At 36.6% G+C, this 19,756-nt stretch overlaps 2 protein-coding genes across 4 annotated transcripts; both read right to left on the bottom strand.

Annotated features, from left to right (window-relative positions):
- Positions 1-694: 694 nt before the first annotated feature.
- On the bottom strand, positions 695-8,214 carry LOC105444717. 3 transcript variants are annotated; one of them, XM_011679341.2, is made up of 4 exons: positions 7,479-8,214; positions 3,766-3,978; positions 3,044-3,138; positions 695-2,289 (listed from the first exon to the last, which is right to left on the bottom strand). In XM_011679341.2, the coding sequence occupies exons 2-4, from the start codon at positions 3,958-3,960 to the stop codon at positions 2,133-2,135; spliced, it is 447 nt and encodes a 148-aa protein (XP_011677643.1). In that variant the 5' UTR covers positions 3,961-3,978; positions 7,479-8,214; the 3' UTR covers positions 695-2,132. The 3 variants fall into 3 exon arrangements, with proteins under 3 accessions (XP_011677643.1, XP_011677642.1, XP_030856026.1); XM_011679340.2 differs by lacking the exon at positions 7,479-8,214 and adding an exon at positions 6,113-6,254; XM_031000166.1 differs by lacking the exon at positions 7,479-8,214 and having other exon boundaries at positions 3,766-4,078.
- Positions 8,215-9,276: 1,062 nt separating this feature from the next.
- LOC581552 (G patch domain-containing protein 4) lies at positions 9,277-19,398 on the bottom strand. The gene is made up of 6 exons (XM_781541.5): positions 19,295-19,398; positions 14,428-14,501; positions 13,779-13,871; positions 12,669-12,782; positions 12,025-12,179; positions 9,277-11,022 (listed from the first exon to the last, which is right to left on the bottom strand). Exons 1-6 carry the CDS (start codon positions 19,347-19,349, stop codon positions 10,149-10,151), a joined length of 1,365 nt encoding a protein of 454 aa, XP_786634.2. The 5' UTR covers positions 19,350-19,398; the 3' UTR covers positions 9,277-10,148.
- Between the last annotated feature and the right edge of the window lie 358 nt (positions 19,399-19,756).

The raw sequence follows: 19,756 nt of genomic DNA, 5'->3' as shown, positions 1-19,756 counted from the left end.
GTTGAATGAAGCATTGTGATTAAATAAGTAATTTAAAAGGATACCATAACATATATCTATGACACGTCATGCATAATGGTGTGTTCAGATTTTTAAAAAGATACTCATGTTATTATGCCTATCCTCGACCCCCTCGAACCTCCCCCCCCCCCCTCCCCGAAATAGACAACAGAACATTGTCATGAGGTCTAACTTCCCTGTAATTATGTACTCTGAAATAAAAAATAAAAAATATTTGCACCTATATATTATTTCAATTTCTCTACTTATGCTTCATAATAATTCATTAGAAATTAAATGATATTTTCCTTGGTTAAAGACAAATACAAAAATTGGGGCATGGAAATCAAACGCCGTGATGTGAACGATGTAAAGTATAAATACTTGTAACGGTTGTATAGTGTGTCCTACGCTACGGAGTATATATGTCTCTGATTAGTTTGAATATAATATTTGTTCTCTTGTCTAGGGTTGTTAAAACAAATATTGACAATTACATTTTGAGAGCAAAGGACAGACTCATATTTGCCAACAAATACAAATAAGACATGACGTTTATGAAGTTTTACTTTCAGTTTTAATAGGATGAATGCCTACATAAAATCAATTTTCAATAGCAAGAAGATAATGAATACATTTTCTGACAAAACAGTTTAAAAATGGATTGATATGATAATAATAATAATAAAAGTAGTACATTGAAAAAATATTTAATAATTTCCATCTGACAAAAAAACAACAGTATTCTAAGAGACAAGGACCATGGTGCTATTCAAATGGAGAAGATTTGAACAACGGTAAATATAAACAAAATGGGAGCACTATTAGACTTTATAAAAAAAAAAAAGGTAATCCCGAGTAGGTCTACTTAACTAGACAAAAAAAATCTATGCATATGCAAGGCTATACATTCCCCCTAGAGGAAAAGTATAATGCCCAGTATTCTCGATGATGATTTCCATTGTGTAACTGACCAAAGAGTCTTAATGATCAATATCTTGTCTTTTGAATGTCCTCCGATCATTTGATAATAAGACCCCAAACAGTCATCGATTGTATGGCTCTTAACCAAGAGGCATAGCTCATTTAAGGTTTCGAGGTCAGGGGATCTAACTGACTGAATTTCAATCGGGGGAGGGGGAGGCTAGTCCATTTTGAACGAGGTAGGGGGGTGTCCAACCAGATTTGCGCACAAAATTGTTGTCAGCTTTTCAAAATTACCGAAAAGAAAATAAGAAAGCTTGCTGACAGGAGTTATGAAAATGTCCCGACTAGCATTTTTTTAAACTGAAGGTTTGTTCAAAAATTGCAATTTGTATATTAGGAGTCAAATTGGAGTAGGTACAGTTGGTATAATTATTATTTGGTGTAATTTGTGGTCTACTCATCACCCCCTCCCAAAAGAAATAGAGAATGTTAGAGTGTGTTCAACATTTGGTGTTTACATGTATAAATCCAACTTAAGAAATGACAGGGCGTCTGTTCCTACTGTGCATGAGAAAAGATAAATCAATTTCAGTCTATACAAATGCTTATACAGGAAAAACAAAATCGAAATATTTGCTATTTGTCAATTATGGACCAATACAATACAATGAACTGCTCATGAATTACGATTTTCAACTTAAGTAAAATGTTTGAAGGACATTTCCCTCATCATTCACAGTTGATCAGTTGATGGGTAGATTTTAAATATGTTACAATATGTTGTACAATTTTAGCATGATATCTGCATTTATTCTGAATTGGGTTTCAAAAATTGTTTATCAAGAAGATTTAGTCCATATTTAGCGCAATAAAGTAGGGTAATATAAGTAATATTACAGTATTTAGGATCGTCATTAAAGTTTTATTTCATAATTGGTAAATACAAATTAAACATATTTTAACGGTAACAAAAATTAATGAAATGAAATGAAAATAACAAACAAGATTGGTTTAGCGATAAACATTCTGTCAACTTCTTTAACACAACAAAAAAAAAACATATGTTTGCAGCAATAATTTTCACACAATATATTCTATTTCTTAAACTTAAATAATCATCAACCTCTCTGTTCATACTAACTTCTATTCTTAAAACTGAAAAATCAAGGAAGATCCTCCCTCAGAACACTTTTGAAAGATGGGACCTAGTAGCGCCTGGTTCTTTTCCAGCAAGGGGAGCTTCCGTAGCCACACTTCTCACAGAGACTACTCTCATGAGGAGGTCCTCCATACTCATCATCATCATCTCGATAGGAACTACGACGCTTCACAGATCTATTATTGTTCCGATACTTCTTCTCCCTGTGATACAAGATGAAATATTATCATCATTGCTAATATATTTAAACTCGTTAATGGTGACACTTTCATGATTGCATCTGTCATCAACATTGACAATGGTTCGATATGATATATCATTGTGTAAATGCATGGTATAATGATACGAGATTAAATAATGAGAGGTGAGCCATGTAGATCAATAAGTTAATATTTATCACAAAATTGCGCTGGCATCGGGGGATGGTGGATCATCATCAGTCTTTCTCGATTAATCAAATGCGAATGTAAAAGGTCAAAGATTACGGGAGACGGTGCGAGAGGGGGGTCTTATCACCTTCTTTACTCGTCATTTCCCCTCCCACTTTCATTTTTTAGTTTTCCTTTCAAGGGCATGTACACCCCCTCCTGTATCTACACCACTGCTAACGACTACTGATGTACAATTCACCTTTAAGACAATGAAAGGGTCATCAGATTTAAGCTTATCAACACTAGTGTGGCTAGGAGGGATTATACCACACAGCGAGGTCACTGACAGGTGGCTATCTCACCAACTCAGCTCTCAAATTACATAAGAAATAGAGGATCATGGGGACCAACAGGCACCGATTGGGAAAGTTTTCTATATAGAGGGAGCAAGTAGCTACAAGTAGGACAGTGGGGCTTTAATGTATCTATGATTTAAAATCAAAGAAAGGGGTTGCTGGGGCAAAAGGGTGTGCGAGTGTGCCCCCATTTCATGCACATTTGACTGTTTATGGTGCTTTTTACTTACTGCTCAAGAGCTTTTTCCACCATCTCCCGAAACACAGAATCCTCAAAGCTGGGTGCATTCTCGTGTTGACATGTCTTGCACTTCTGGTTATAGATCTATATTTGAAGAAGAAAATTCGATCAGCATTTTTGGTTACATATTCGGCCATAAAAATAACTTGCCCCACTCTTTGTTAGATTGTTGTGATACAATACAGCACGCATATTCAACAAGACAAAAAGGAGGTCGACATAATTATTATACATCTACCAATATTTAGGACTATATATATAACCAGTGACAGCTTTCTTTTTTTCCTTCTTTTTAAGGTGATGTATCAAATTGAAAATATCCTGAAACAGTTTCAGGAATTCACTTAAAGGGAGTGTAGCCTGACGAGACTACGTGTTATTTTGATGTATGCCTAAATAATCTATGCTGAACATTGATTTTGTGTTTCCAATACTTCCCTCCTAATTCAGTGTCCTACACGATTTGACCAACGTAATTAGCTTTGGAGAGAAAGGAACAAAGAAGAAAAGAAGAAGGGAAAGTTGACATACTATTCAGATGCTTTTGGAGTGATAAATCTAACAGTGAAAGTGGGTACATTTTTCTCGAGTTGTGTGACATTGGACAGAGGACAGGGACAGAACTAATTGTGCCTCCTAAAATCACCCTGAATATGATTTAAACTAACCTTTTTTCACCCTTTCCATTCGATAAAATTCTAGATATCTTACCCTGACTACCTTCTGTCTCTTAAGATCAATAACAGCATGGGCTTGATGAGTGTTCCAGGTCCCTTCACAATCAGGTTTGGAACACGCGATCCGGGAGAAACCTCGCACCCCTTGCCGGGAGCTTCTCTCTTTAATGTTGTTCTTCGTGATATTCTTATCAGCCATGACACTCTTAATGATGGCAGTGGTGTCCATGTCGGGTCGAGGATATTACTACAAAATTTCAGGGATGATATTGAATTGTACATGTAATTGTTAAACCATACAGTTGAAGTAGTTTATACGATTGATTATTGGAATCTGGAGAATACCAGTAGATGGATAACACTAATTCATAAACTTATGCCCGGACCGGTTGCAGATCTTGCATTTAGAAGGCGTCCTGCGAGAGTGTCGAAATGAATCAGTAACATTTTCAGTTAATTTCACCAATTTCTCTCTGGCGATGTTGTTACAAAACAGTGTCCTCTTATTGTTTTCCTTTAAAAAAGACGAAATTAACAGAGCGGTTTTTAGGACAAATTATACGTCTTGACGTAACCTTTATTTATGTTTTATTACATATACGTAAAACACGTCCAAACTTGAATTCATTGAATAGATTTTAAAACAATTATCTCTTTATTGTAATACATCACGTATCGAATTCATAATGTTATTAGACACGTTTAGAAATGTTTCGTTGAACCCTGTGTCTAAAATTTAAATACATATATACATGTATATAAAATATTCGAGGTATCCATCTCGATTCTGAAACCGTATAGCTTGAGCTAAGATTTACTTACATTTTCGCTATGGCAAATGGCCTGTCTAAAAATTAGAGGTCTGTTCTGAGAGTCAAATATCTTGATTGCGAACATTATTTTTATGTGATGCAGCTTTCATTTTGTATGATTGAATTTACTATTTTTATCCATGTATACTTCCCCAAACATGAATGACACAAAAACAACACTGGGTTTTCCCCGCATACAATTTGAAAACATACTCTGACCGTAAATAGAACGTTCCAACTGCGGATATAAACCTAGTGAATCTCTGGAGGTTAATACTTATAAGCTGTTCTTCGCGGATTGCACGAGAAAAGGAAAATGCATGTCTAAGTCATATTGAGTGGATTCCGTAGGGAGTGGGAACAGAATAACTATATTGCACATCATAATCGCTTTTTTGCTGAATTTTTTTATATTAAATTCGGGAAAAAATGAACACACAGGAATACGATTGATATCACTCCAATTTTTCATCTAGGTATCTACAAAATGCACAACTAGTATGGTACGATCGTAACTAATGTGTGCCATCTTAATAAATGCCCCTTGATCTGAAATAATCGTATTTATGAATAAAAAGTACTAGCAGTCATAATGAATCAAACGCGTAATCATATAATAATAAATGCAAACAAAATAAATCTATGGATATCTTTCCAATCGAGTAAAATTTCCAGTTAATTTCGAGACCAATTATTGATGTGTCTCAGACGATGATAAAAAAGACGAAAGTAACAGAGCAGTTTCTAGGGCCAATCATGCAATCTTACGTCCTGACGTGATCTATATTCAGGGGCGGCGATCCCGAGGCGACACGTCCCCCCGGAAAATTTTAAAAAGTGCCCCCCATAAAAAAACAACAACAAACAAACAAACAAAAAACAAAAAATGTATAGTGAATACTGACTTAAGACTGAGACACACTTGTAGGCTCTGGAGGGCCCAACAGTGCAGCGTTTAGACTTTAAAAAAATGCAAAAATCTTCTCGCCTGGTCGCAACGCTTCCTCGCATAATAATTATTAATAATTATTAATAATATCCTTCAAAATATACAAGTAAATATTGTAGAAAATCTGTATTCCGTTTTTATACTATACTTTTGCTAAGGAATGTAATTTGTTAATACAACAAAACTTCAAGAACCTGTGAGGGGTAGTCTCTTCCGTCACCTTCGCCCCTCTCGTTCACTAGGCTCTCTCGTCCCTCTCATTTCACCCCCCCCCCCCCGTCATGAAAATAAATCAATGCCCCTGGGCTATACTTATATGTTTTACAGACTTTATGGCAGACATACACAGATGTAAAACACAACCGATCTTGAAACATTTAATGGACGAATACGAATTAGAAGAAAAAATATCTCTCAACGGTAATACATCACGTATCAAATTCATATTACCAGTTATTGGACTAACTTAGAAATACAAAATTTTATTTAAACAGGTACAACTAAAATGTTTCGTTGAACCCTGTGTCTAAAATTTAAAACTATATATACATGAATATAACACATTCGAAGTATCCATCTCGATTCTGAAACCGTATATAGCTTGGGCTAAGTTTGCTTACCTTTTAGAAGTGACCAATAGCCCGTTTCAAAAATAGACGTCTATCCACAAGAGTGAAATATCTCGATTGCGAACCTCATTTTTATGTGATGCAGCTTTCATTTTGTATGATTGAATTTACTATTTTTAATCCATGTATACTTCCCCAAATATGAATGACACAATAACAATCCGGTATGGGTTTTCCCCGCATACAATTTCAAAACATAGCCTGCACATCTTACCGAGTGGATTCGTAAGGAGTGGGAACAGTATAACTATATTGCACATCATAATCGCTTTTTTGCTGATTTTTTTAAATTTTGGACCTTCGATATTAAATTCGGGAAAAAATGAACACACAGGAATGCGATTGATATCACTCCAATTTTCAACTAGTATGGTACGATCGTAAGACAAACATGTGTGCCATTTCAAGTGACCCTTGATCTGAAATAATCGTTTTTATGAATAAAAGGTACTAGAAGTCATAATGACTCAAATATGTAATCCTAAAATAATAAATGCAAACAAACAAAATCTATGAATATCTTTCTAATCGAGTAAAATTTTCTATTATTTTTTGAGACCAATTATTGATGTCTCTCTGGCGATGATATCGTCAGAAAAAGGTGTCTTTTATTGTTTTCCTTTAAAAAAAAAAACCTTTAAAAGGGGCGAAATTAACAGAGCAGTTTCTAGGGCCAATGTGACGTCTTGACGTTATGACTGACATACACAAACGTTAGACATAACCTATCTTGAAACATTGAATAGACGAATACGAAATTGAAGAAAAAATATTTCTTAACTGTATCATGTATCGAATTCATATTGCAAGTTATGGCCCGGTCACACATAGACGACGCACGGCCGGCGCATTAAAAATTGGTAAAAGTCGTGAGCCCGACTTTTGTCAGGATTTGGGAGAAGCTAGCGAGCTGACACTGGATGCATAACGTGTTGCTAGCGCGCTGCGCGTATTTAGGGCGTGTGCTCCGCGTATGTCTGGCGTTGTTCTAGCGCGCTCCGTGCATGTCTGGCGTCCTTTTGGCGTGTACATTCATGCTCAAAAAATACCAACGCGTACAGCGAATGACGACGAATGCATAGCGTTGGTCCAGCGCGCTCGACGAAAGAGTAACGAATGCTGACGCACACCTAGCGAACGACAACGATTGAACTGACCAAAATTGCAAATTTCCAATGCGCTGGCCGTGCGTCCCCCATGTGTCCCCTATGTGTGACCGGGCCTTCAGTCACTAGACAGTTTTAGAGAAATTGTATTATAGAACTAAAATGTTTCGTTGAGCCCTGTGTCTAAAATTTATAAAAAAAAGTTTCCATCTCGATTCTGAAACCATATACCTTGAGCTAAAAGTTCTTACCTTTTCGAAATGACTAGTAGCCCGTTTCAAAATTAGACGTCTATCCACAGGAGTCAAATATCTCGATTGTGAACCTCAGTTAAATGTGATGCAGCTTTCATTTGTTTGATTAAATTTACTATTTTTATCCATGCTTACACCCCCACGTGAATGATACAATAGAAATACGGAGTGGGTTTTCCCTGCATACAAGTGAAACATACTCTGACCGTAAATGGAACGTTTCAACTGCTGATATTTCTTACGTGGTGAATCTCTAGAGATTTACACGTCCTTTGATAGAAGCTGTTCCTCGCGGATTGCACGAGAAAAGGAAAACATAGCCTGCACATGAAGTCATACCGAGTGGATTCCGTAGTGAGTGGGAACAGAATAAATGTATTGCACATCACAATCGCTTTGTTTATATGCTAGCTATGACTACGCAGTGCTCGACATCAAAACATCAGTTTACCATTATCATCTTTTCTCCCGTTTGATTAAACAATTATGTCACGCTCCATGACCTGCTAAAAGGGGGAAAATATCGTTACTGTAGTATCAGTGCATTAGTACATGTATCATTTCCCTCTCTCTCTCATCCTAATCCCATCTCTCTCTCCATCTCTTGTCATTCTTGATTTTTCTTAATATCTCCCCCTCTAGCTATCGTTTTTTTTGTTTGTTCATTCTCTCTTTATCTCTCTCTCTCTCTCTTAATATTTCTATCATTTACTTTTTTTTTAAAGGAAGGATCCAGGAATGTCTTGAAGTGGGGAGGCAGTGGATGCATCAACAGTTTTTCTCCGGGAACAGAATTTCAGTAATCCCGTGTCCCATGACTGAGGACGTTCACCCTCCCTCTGATTATATGGTTATGAAAAGCAGAGGGAAAGAGTAAACAGATTACAGATTTGTGCAAGATTATTCAAAATACAGGTAAATATAATTTACGCTAATAAAAAATAAACTTCAGAAAACTAATAAATATATAACAATTATTTAAAGGTACTATGTCCCTTTTGTAGCCAACCTCAAATTATGTAGAACTTTGCAGGAATTATGAATATGTATGTCCTCTCTGTGAAATTTAAACGTTAGCAGTGTCCTCATATTCAAATTATGCAAGGAAACCCGTTTACTTGCTAGACTTCACTGTCAGACACTATTGAGTGACTGACTTGCCTTTTTCTTCTTTGGTAATAACATGAAAAGAGTTGTAAAGCCAAGGGTACATGAGCATTTGTCTACATCAATAACCCACTTCTTGTGATGGCCCAGATTAAACTGATTGAATCTTTGCGCAGCATAAAACGTATGACCATTCGGTACAATGGTCTGAAAATCAAGACTATTACTTATTGGCTCTATAGCTCCTAAGTCGTTATTTTCCCACCTGAAGACATTTTCAAGCCCCACCTTTTTTAGGGAAGTTCTAAATTAGTATTATCTTTCAAATGCAGTTGGAATTTAACTTTTTCATTTTTTTTGGCCTGCAAATGGGACATAGTACCTTTAATATAATTTTTGTAAAACTACATTGGAATAATATATAAGGTAAAAACACAGTCTCTCTTAATTTAAATGTTATGTGAAATTATACCTTTCCGTGAAGCAACATTTTTTTTCAATTAGGAACAAGTTATCTTTTACAAATTCTCCACTTTGTAATGAATCTATTCCTCCACAGAAAATCAAGAGGACGTATACATACTGATGATCTTTCTGCACAAAACCAACAGAAAGTAGCTCATGAAGGAAAAAACGTAGAGTTGCCAATTTGTGTAGTGGAAAATGTGTTGTAGGAATCAGAGAATGGAGGATTGTTCTTTTTAATGAAATAAATTTCTGTTGCATTTATACAAATTAGACTGATAGGTACATATATATCAAACAAATTCCTAAATGGGCAGGAATTCATAGAGAAATTGATCTCTATTACAAAATGAGCAGAAATTCATAGAGAAATTGATCTACTTACAAAATAAGCAGGACATTATAGACAAATTGATGTCAATACAAAATGAGTAGAGATCATTAAATAAATTGATCTCCTCACAAAATGAGCAGGGATCAATAGAGAAATTGATCTCCTTACAATATTAACAGGAATTTATGGAGATATTTATCTTCTTACACAATGAGTAGGAATTTATAGAAAAATTGATCTCCTTACTAAATTAGCAAGTATTCATAGAGGAATTGACCTCCTTATAAAAAGAGCAGGAATTTATAGAGAAATTGATCTACTTACAAAATGAGAAGAAATTTGTAGAGAAATTGATTGTCTTGCACAACACACCCTGAAAAATGCCTGCAAGAGCAAAATATTTGCATCCATATTCCTCTCCCCAAAAAAGGGATTGATTTTTGTACTCTCTCTCTATGCACATTATACATGTAACATAAATAGAACTATGTTGTAAAAAAACACAGGTTACTAGGCATATTCCATGCAACAGAATTAAAATCTTAACTTAATGGTTTGCCAATATAATTTAAACATTTTTAAAAATATATTTTCTATAATTATATAGTTGGATTTAATTTTCTGGACCCTACTGGGCCCTGTCCGATTTTCTTTTCCTTTTCTTCTCGGACCCACTTCAAGAAATGATATCACTATTGTATATATGTATATCTCCCCCTTGGCCTTGGCTGCTAGAAGTGTGAGCAATAACATTATTCTTTTCAGTCTTCATCTTCTTCCTGCATTTGTCTCTTCCTATCCATTCTTCTGTCCTTCTTCTTTTTCTTTTTAGGTTTAACTTCTTCATCGCTTCCGACTTCCTTCTCTTTAGCATTATCATTATCACTATCTCCTGATCTATCTTTTCTCCTCTTTCTCTTAATATCTTTCTGTCCTCTTGGAGAACTCTGGCCCTTACCATCTCCCAATTCTACATCGTTTTCAATCTCTCCCTCCATCTCTACTCTCCTCTTTTCCTTCTTTGACTTCTTCTTCCTACTGGGTCCATCTGCATGAGCACCCCCATGTTGCATTTCATTCCTCTCAACAGTTTCCAAATCTTCTTCCATCATCTCAACATTTGTTCTTTCCTTGGTCTTCTTTCCCTTCTTTGATTTCTTCTTCCTAGACTTTGTGGCACTTATACTATCATCATCTTGCTTCAGTTCAACCTCAAAAGAGCTTGAGTCTTTGCTCGACCCTTCTTCATTGATACCATTTATATGTGTATCCTCTATAGTCCCTGAATTTGAGGTTTCTTCCTTGAAATTACTTTTCTTCTTTTTTTTACGCTGTTTCCTTCCTAGGGCATCGTCTTCTCCATCTTCTTCTTCTCTCACATCTAGCCTGTCCGTGACTTGACTTTCTGAAGAGTTCATCAATTCCTCACTTTTATTATCCTCTTTAGTCCTCCTCTTATGTTCCTTCCTTTTCTTGTTCTCCATCATGAGACCAGATTCATCTCTCTCCATCTCATCAACGGTTGGAGCTTCTTTTGTTCCCTTCCTCTCCATCTTCATCATGTTGTTATGGAGGTTATCCTGCTCCTCGAGTCGTTGTAGCTTCCCAGATAGAAGAAGACCATGTCTTGCACCCCTGTGAAAACAAGTAAGTATTGCATACACATTTAAAGCAAAATCAGATACACTCTTGTTTGTCATATCCACCAGTGCATACTTTTGTAAATCAGATCAAATGCACAAGTTATCGGTTATCACAGGAACATACTTTCATTAGTCTCTGCATCTTTTTTCATTATTTTTTCTTCAAGATCTCAGAGTGTACAATAATATATTATGTAAATTAAAAACTAATCAAGTGCAGTACATATATATTTGTAGAGCATCATGAAATCTAACCTTTTATTTATTAACAACAACAAAACCGAATTTCTCTTCTTTTATAATAATAATAATAATAATAATATTGGGTTCTTGTATAGCGCTCATATCTGTCAGACTTGACACTCCTGGCACTCCTGATTATTACCCTGGCTTTAGCATGGCTGCCATTACGGTGCTCTAGCATTAATGCAATGCTTAAAATCATAAAAATATGGTAGCTTCAAAATCCAGATAATATTGTGACAGGTCTAACCTCTCATGTTTATATTTTATTTGCAATGAAGACATACTCTGAATTATGACATAACTGAAAAATAAATATATAGAATTTCCCCTAAATAAACATTAGGTAAAAAACACATTATCATGGATAACAGTTTTGAGATTTCCGTTGAGCCACTTCAGAGATACTATCTGTGCATGGGCAGATAAAGGTCACATGCACAAAACTAAAAACCCAATCAAGACGACTGATGGATAAGCATGTTCATGAAAGTTATTCAATCATTTTTTCATTTATGCACCGGCTGTACATTCTATGATACACAGGTAAAGTATTCTTCCCAAGAGGTTGAACACAAGGTATTCATGAAGCACCTCCATCACTTTGGCAGTGATTATTCTAAAAAATGCACAAAGTGGGACGGCTTCATGAGTAAAAGTTCTGTGGATATCTGGGGGTTATTTGTGCAAGTGCTATCTCAAAAGTGGCTTATAAATGCAAATAAACTCCATAATAAGTCATCTTGTTTACTTGTGTGCTGTACGACCTCCACAAGCCTTGAAGAGCATCTCATCATTGCCTTCATATGTTGCTAGGGGTTTATCATCATCACTCTCATCACTGGAGGATGAGGATGAGGATGCTTCCTTGTCTTGAGAGATTGCTCCATCAGTGAGAGTTCCATGCTGAAATATAAAACAGAAATATTTTCTTTCTTTCTTTCTTTCTTTCTTTCTTTCTTTCTATCTTCCTTCCCATTCTACATCAATGGTCCTGGATCACACTTTCAGAATGCGGGAAGAAAGACAACACAAAAAGACAGATAACTGATTAGAAAGGGGAGAGAAGAAGTGGAAGAGATGGAGAAAAGGAAGGGAGAAAAAAGGGAGGGAGAGAAGAAGGGGAGACAAGAAGGGAAAAGCCTGTCACATGAAAAAGTGATGAAAGGAGACTGAGCTGGGATAATCTAGCTGGGAGTTGAACAAGGTGGAAAATGACTGTTCCTGCCCAATGCTCCTCAGGGAACTGGAGGAACACATTTTTCAATTTTCTTATCATATTGAGGGCATAATTTAATCATCCTTGTAATATATTACATGTGAGATTAATGATGCCATAATTCCTTGACATAATCTAAACCTCATGGACAATGTTTGAATAAACATTTCACTTACCTTCACAAATGAGCCATAAATAAGGGGTTTCTTCTTATCCTTTTTTTCATGTGTGCTTCTCTTGTTGGAGATGAGATTCTTTTTGGTTCCTTTCTGTTTGACCTTGACACCCTCCTAACAAGACAATGGAGAAGAAATAGATCAGTTATAACAGACTCAAAACAAAATGGATATAATCAAACTTTTCTTTAAAAGCCACCTCTCTCTAAAGACCATACATGCCTTTAAAGGGATCGTTTAACAATGTTAAATCTGAGATACACGGCCCTACGTGTTATCAGTGTCTGTGATATGGTGTAATATTGAAGCCCTAAAAAAATTGCGCTTCAAAATGATCAAGAAGTGCCTCAAAAAAGTAAAAATCTTGGAGTGACCGGTTTTACCATACTCGTTTTCCCCAATAGACTGTAGTGTTATGAAAACCGTCAGGCGAACGGTTTTCAAAATTTGTTATTCCAATCATAAATATCTTGATAATCAGACAGGCGATCGGCTTGTAAAAGTCATGGGGTTCCTGACTGACCTAAAGGTTTATAATTATCATTGCATCATGAGCTAAATCCAGAATTTTGTTTCAGAATCTGAGACAAAGTTACCGGATCCCTTTAATGCTTGCTTCTACAAAGAAATATGTGTTTCAGAACCTGTGCAGACTGGCCAACTGATTACAGTGGATACTTGGTCATGTTTTTTTTTTTTTGTGTAAAATATTAGTAGTAGGCAGGATTCCCTGTGCAATATATTAAATTTTACAATCTTATCTCATATAATTTTTATGCAAGAAGCATATAAATACAACTACACTTGTCAAAGAGCATTTTAACCTCATTTCCCCATGATGGTACAAATTATGTTTAAAACATGGTCATGGAAAACATGACAAATTTGGAATAGGGAGCATAAATCTTCGCATTGCTAAAGGTCTTTAAATTTTGAATTTGTACAGTCTTACCAGCAAATCACTAATGGAATCTGTTTTCCCTTTTTGAATATATTTCTTTTTTTAAATAAGATTTTTTTTTTAAATAAGACATAGTAGGTGTCTAAATGTTTTACAGGAGTGTTATATTGTCCAGTATTATAGCAAAATAATACCAAAAGAATATCTACCTCGGTGTTTTCGATGTGGATGTTCTTTGCCGCCTTGTTGAAGACATGGTCCCACCAATGGAAAGAGAACTGTTCTCCTACATCATGACCAATCTGATAGAAGAACAAGAATCACATCAATGAATACAAGACAAAACTGAACGGCACAGCCCAGGCAACAGGACTGGTGTTGTTTTGGTGAAGTGATTACAATCACATATAATTGAAATTAAATCTTGCATTTTATTATTTATTCGAAACATTTCTTTTCCAACTGCTATTGCTTCAAACTGCTCACAACAGGACCCATATAGAAGATGATTAAAGAATCATACACTACAATGGACCAACCAATATAGACCAACCTACTTGCTAAGTACTGCATCTAACTACATGTCTCATGTCTTGATTAACCTATTGCATATGGGAATCAGACGGTTCCTGTATAAAGCCTAGAAGAATTAGATAATTCAGTAGTCAATGAGTTTAATAACAAGCTTTGAATGAAGGTGACTTCATTGCAGATGAGAGTAATCAAGGGCAAGACTTCAAAATTGCACATCTAATACCAACATTGACCAAGGTCTTGCTTGAAGCAGATGTGTAAACAAAAATGTAAGGTCCTTGTACTTTCTGTGGTCCCAGTGAACCTTCAGACAAAACCACTCACCCCTGCTTTGTCAAACTTTAGCTTTGGTTTGAGTGCATCTGTCATTCCCGTCTCCGTCCGCCCAAGTCCTTTACCTGAATTAAAATGAAAAAATATGATGATTGATGTTTATAGCGTGTGTGTGGTTAATGTTACAGTATGGTCTTTTATCTACTTTTATTTGTTTATTCATGTTTTCATTCATTTATTTATTCAAAAATATTTATTGCAGATAAAACATGATCAGCAAATATATGAATATGATAAGTGGACGAGAGAAAAGTAATGATGATGTCTCAGCCGATATTGACCGTGATATGATTAATGATTACTTTGTACATTTACATGTAGATAAAATTTAGATTAAAAAAAATCATTGATTCTTGTGAGCAACTGAGCATGGTGACATTGCCTTCAACCATCATATTTGAAATATGTGAGACCAATGTTCAAACGTGCAGAAGAATATGATGATGATCAACCCTTCTTCATCCAGACTAACAATTTTCTGTTGACAAAACCTTCTCTGGAACTTCAGAAAAGCTGAGTCAGATGTGGGCATGATGGCACCATCATTACTAGAGCTATAAAGAAGACGGTGGCAACAATGGCCCGTGACCGTCTGTCGAATGATCAACGTTCCCAGGTTGCTGCTTACATGAACCACTCATTGAAGACTGCAGATACTTATTATGCAGCTTGATGGAAAACGGAGCAAACTGTACAAGCTCATAATTTGATGAGATTCCTACTGTTAGATGAGGCACTTCCCTGTCAACTAAATGAGGAGGAAGAGCTAAGAAAAGACATGGCAGAAGAAGAGTTCAATGAGGACGAATCAACTGCGAAGGAAATGTAGATGGCAATACATGTCCAAGAGATAAGGGAAAGCCATCCTCGAAACCAGAGAAAACAAGGCATTCAAAGTCCAAGTAAAAAAAGCAGTAAAGAGAAAATTCATTTTTACCCCAGAAGATGAGTATGAATTAACCACCAAAGTCAGAGAAAGCATAGGTAAGCCATATTTGTAGCAGGAAGAACTAGATGGAATTTTGACTGCGCGCAGTCGAAAATGATGCCTCCGCCATAGAGCAATTTAAACAAGTTTGGAGTTTAAATCTCCAGTGGTTCTTGAGATATCATGATAACAATCTCAATGTATGGAATTTCATAAGTTGACCTCTGTGACCCTTGACCTTTGACCTACGTGCTCCAAAATCTAATCAGATTGTCTTCCTATGGTGATACACACTATCATTAAGTTTGAAGTGAAAATTCTCCAGTGGTTCTTGAGATATCGCGATAACGATCTCAATGTATGGAATTTCATAAGTTGACCTCTGTGACCCTTGACCTTTGACCTACGTGCTCCAAAATCTAATCAGATTGTCTTCCTATGGTGATACACACTATCATTAAGTTTGAAGTTTAAATCTCCAGTGGTTCTTGAGATATTATGATAACAATCTCAATGTATGGAATTTCATAAGTTGACCTCTGTGACCCTTGACCTTTGACCTACGTGCTCCAAAATCTAATCAGATCGTCTTCCTATGGTGATACATACTATCCTTAAGTTTGAAGTTTTTACATCTCCAGTGGTTCTTGAGATATCATGATAACAATCTCAATGTATGGAATTTCATAAGTTGACCTCTATGACCCTTGACCTTTGACCTACGTGCTCCAAAATCTAATCAGATCGTCTTCCTATGGTGATACATACTATCCTTAAGTTTGAAGTTTAAATCTCAAATGGTTCTTGAGATATCGCGCTAACAAACTCAATACAAGGAATTTCATAAGTTGACCTCTGTGACCTGTGACCTTTGACCTACGTACCTAAACGTAAAAAGGCCAGACTTTGTGTGGTTACAGACAGGGCATATGGTATGACCAGCCCAGACCGAGGACCGAGGACAAGTCAGGTTCCACCTGATGTTGCCCATTCCCAGGCGTTTTTTAAATATTTTCGCTCTGTTTTACTGTGATGTATTACGTTGAGTTACCGTATATTGATATATTATAATCTGGCCTGGAATTACGCTACACCAGATTTTATAGATTATATATTTTTTGATCGCCTAATAGGCGCCCTTAACGTTCCGACAGGCAACGTAGCAGGAGTATTAGTAGGAAGCAACCTTTCTGTTGGTATAACTGGAAACATGGTGCAGGAGCTCTCAAGTGTACATCACTCTGTAGCTTTAACCACGTTTCTTTGATTTCCAGCGATTCTCAACAGTCTTACGCCACCAATGCCCAGGGAAATGACACAACCAGTCGGGAATAAGGGCGACAACTCGTGTTGGTGCTAAGAACGGTCGCTTATTCTACATTCACGACTGGATCAGTGGTATTAAATTTTTAGTTGATACTAACTGGTGCTGAAGTGAACGTAATGTGACAACCAAAGGCATGCACGTTTGGAGATAACATTGGCAGAGGTTAACAAGTCTCGCATACCTACATATGGTGCATGTTTCCTCACTTTGGACTTAGGCCTCAGATACTCTTTTTGTTTTGTTTTTGTGGTTGCAGATCTTCCTACACCCGTCATTGGGGCAGATTTCTTGGATGAATTTGGACTCATTGTGGATGTTAGACATCAGAGACTTCTTGATTCCACAGTCAATGGCATCCATGCTCCACTACACACGCAATCTGTCGGCCCTATGTTTTCACGATCGCCAGGTTCAGGCAGTGATAAGTATGCCGCCATCTTGTGGGAGTTTTCAGATATCACTCGTCCTGATTTTCACCCCAAAGCCGTCAAGCATACTGTTACACACCATATCGTAACAACAGGACCTCCAGTTTACTCACGTTTCCGTCGTTTAGCTGTCGTTGATCGTTTGAAAATATTGGATGCTTGTCATTATTTTGTTGATATTTTGTGCGAATTTAGAGTAAGTGATTGTGAATGTGGGCTGGAATATTTTTCATGTTTGCATTTTTCTGTCTTTTTTGAAGAAAAAAAGAAAAAGAGAAGAAGGAGTAGTTGAGTTTAGTGTACTCGCGAAGTTATGGATTGTTATATCGGATTGTAATATCGGAGTGTAACTCAATTTAACTCAGTGTGCATTAGACTCGGTCACTGGACGGTAACCTTGAGTTTAGTGTACCTGTACTCACAAATTATGGATTGTAATATCGGAGTGTAATGCAACTCAATTTTTATTTCTGCCTGATTCCCTGGTACTGACTTGGATATCAGGTTTCCCTTGTTCTTTTCTTATGCTCTAATATGAGACTTTTTAGAAATTTTGCAATATCTGTGATATATCCCACAATCTAAGGAACCGGGTGGAATGTTGTAAAAGGGCATTTAATATGCCAACAAATTCCCTCCTTATACCCTTGGCTAATAGTAATAGGCCTAGGTAACATCCGTGGATGCGTAAGTACATATGTGTGAGTGTGACCAGGCCAAGTGATATCACACCGTACTATATACACTACGAATGCGCATCTTGGATGAGGGCGTAAGGCAATCCGGTATATCCAGCGACATCAGGTGTCATTCTGGAACTTCAGCTGTCGTTGTATGTGTATTATCAGCATTCAGATCCAGGGTTTGAGCAAGCTAGCTATACCAAGCTATCCTGTCTATGCTGTAGTGAATTAAGGTAAGTGAACAATATCATTTCATCCCATTGTTTGCACTTGTGTTTGTCATGAAACGTAAGTCCTCCACCAAGTTAAACGGTGATTTCTATTTCCGCCATCATTCATCTACCATCTATTTTATGTTTACTTATACTAATATTAGGTACCGTGTTACTTCAAAGATGAGAAAATTGACACAAAACGGGTAAGAACAATTGATAAAGATTTTATTGATTTTTGGTATGTTTTAGTAGGATCTCCACGCCGTAGTTGCGGCTCCAAGTCTGAATATGATTCTAAACTAGCGCTGCATGAAGAACATTAGCTTACATTTAGTGCATGCGCAGATCGCTCATCGGATCTCAGCCTCATTTTCATAAGTTGGCGCCTAGCCTAGCTTACATAGGCCCTTCAGATTGGCTATTGCTGTTCTCTGTTCACTCAATACCATAAGATATTTGTGCCAGGAGCAAGCTTGCGATTTAACTTTTTTTTTATACCAAAGATATGATATTTCAGTCAAACCCTCTAGGCCTTATTTGTTATGATTTTTTCACTTAAGCATTTCACTTAGGTTTAAGTTTCACTTAACTATTTTTTAAGTTTGAACGATTCTCATTTTTGTCATATTTAAGGTACAAACAGGAAATTATTCTGAGATGTTCGCTGATTTTTCTATTTTATTTGTGTGCAATGCTGTCTGTGCGTCACCTACATGTATGTGTGAAGTGCGTCACCTGTTTAAAGCAGGACGTGACAAAATCTCTGTGGTGTGACGTAATATTACGTAGGTCTATTGACTTTGCCATTGAACTTAAGTTGTGCTAAGTTGCGCTAAAGTAGAGTAATTCCTCTCGCACTTAAATTTGATGCCGCTCGAGCAGATCGGCCAATGAGAGCGTGTAAACACGATGTACAGCGCTCAATGTGTTCTTCGTGCGCTGAAGAAATAGCAGCAGTAAAAAAAAAATTCACACAAAATACCAATAACACTCAGAACTTGCCATGTCTCAAAACAAGTTTCAATCACGCATAAAACTTTATTTAAATATGAATAAAAATAGAAAAACACATCACAAGCATCCTACACACAGACCTACAGGGAAACTACTCATCTACATTAAAATTGACCAACATATTTATGCGAGTCGACTACAGTACACAGGAATAGGTGAGTGGGACTGAAATTAAAAATGTCTCTGGATTACCATGATTTACATAGAAAATAAGACTGATGTAGACAATCATTTTTGCACACAACAGTACTAATCAAGCATACCTTCCTCCCAGCCATACTTCTCTAGATGATTCCTTGCAAAAGATCCTTCTGACATTGTATAAAATGGAGCAATTATGTGAGACAACTTTGTCTCACGTGTGTCGCCAGATGGTAGCATATATTGGCACCAAGATTAACGGCGATATGAATATTCATTATTCCCTACGTCACAGACGTGCGGCGTGTATGACGGGCGGATTGCGCCATAAAGATGACAACTATACAACTATACATCCATCGAATGGATGTAAGGTTTTAACCAATCAGAACGCAGGAAACTGTACAACTATACAACTATACAACTATACGACTATGCAACCATACAGCTATAGAACGTATGTAAGGTTGTTACGTTTGCGGGCCGAAATGCCATAATTGCAAACAACCATACATCCATTCAGCTTTATGGTTGTACGGTTTCAACCAATCACAATGCAGGAAACTATACAGCCATGGCGGCGA

The sequence above is a fragment of the Strongylocentrotus purpuratus genome, unplaced genomic scaffold, assembly GCF_000002235.5.
Source record: "Strongylocentrotus purpuratus isolate Spur 01 unplaced genomic scaffold, Spur_5.0 spur5_scaffold_6, whole genome shotgun sequence".
NCBI lineage: Eukaryota > Metazoa > Echinodermata > Echinoidea > Camarodonta > Strongylocentrotidae > Strongylocentrotus > Strongylocentrotus purpuratus.
This window is presented reverse-complemented; position numbering and strand designations above follow the sequence as displayed.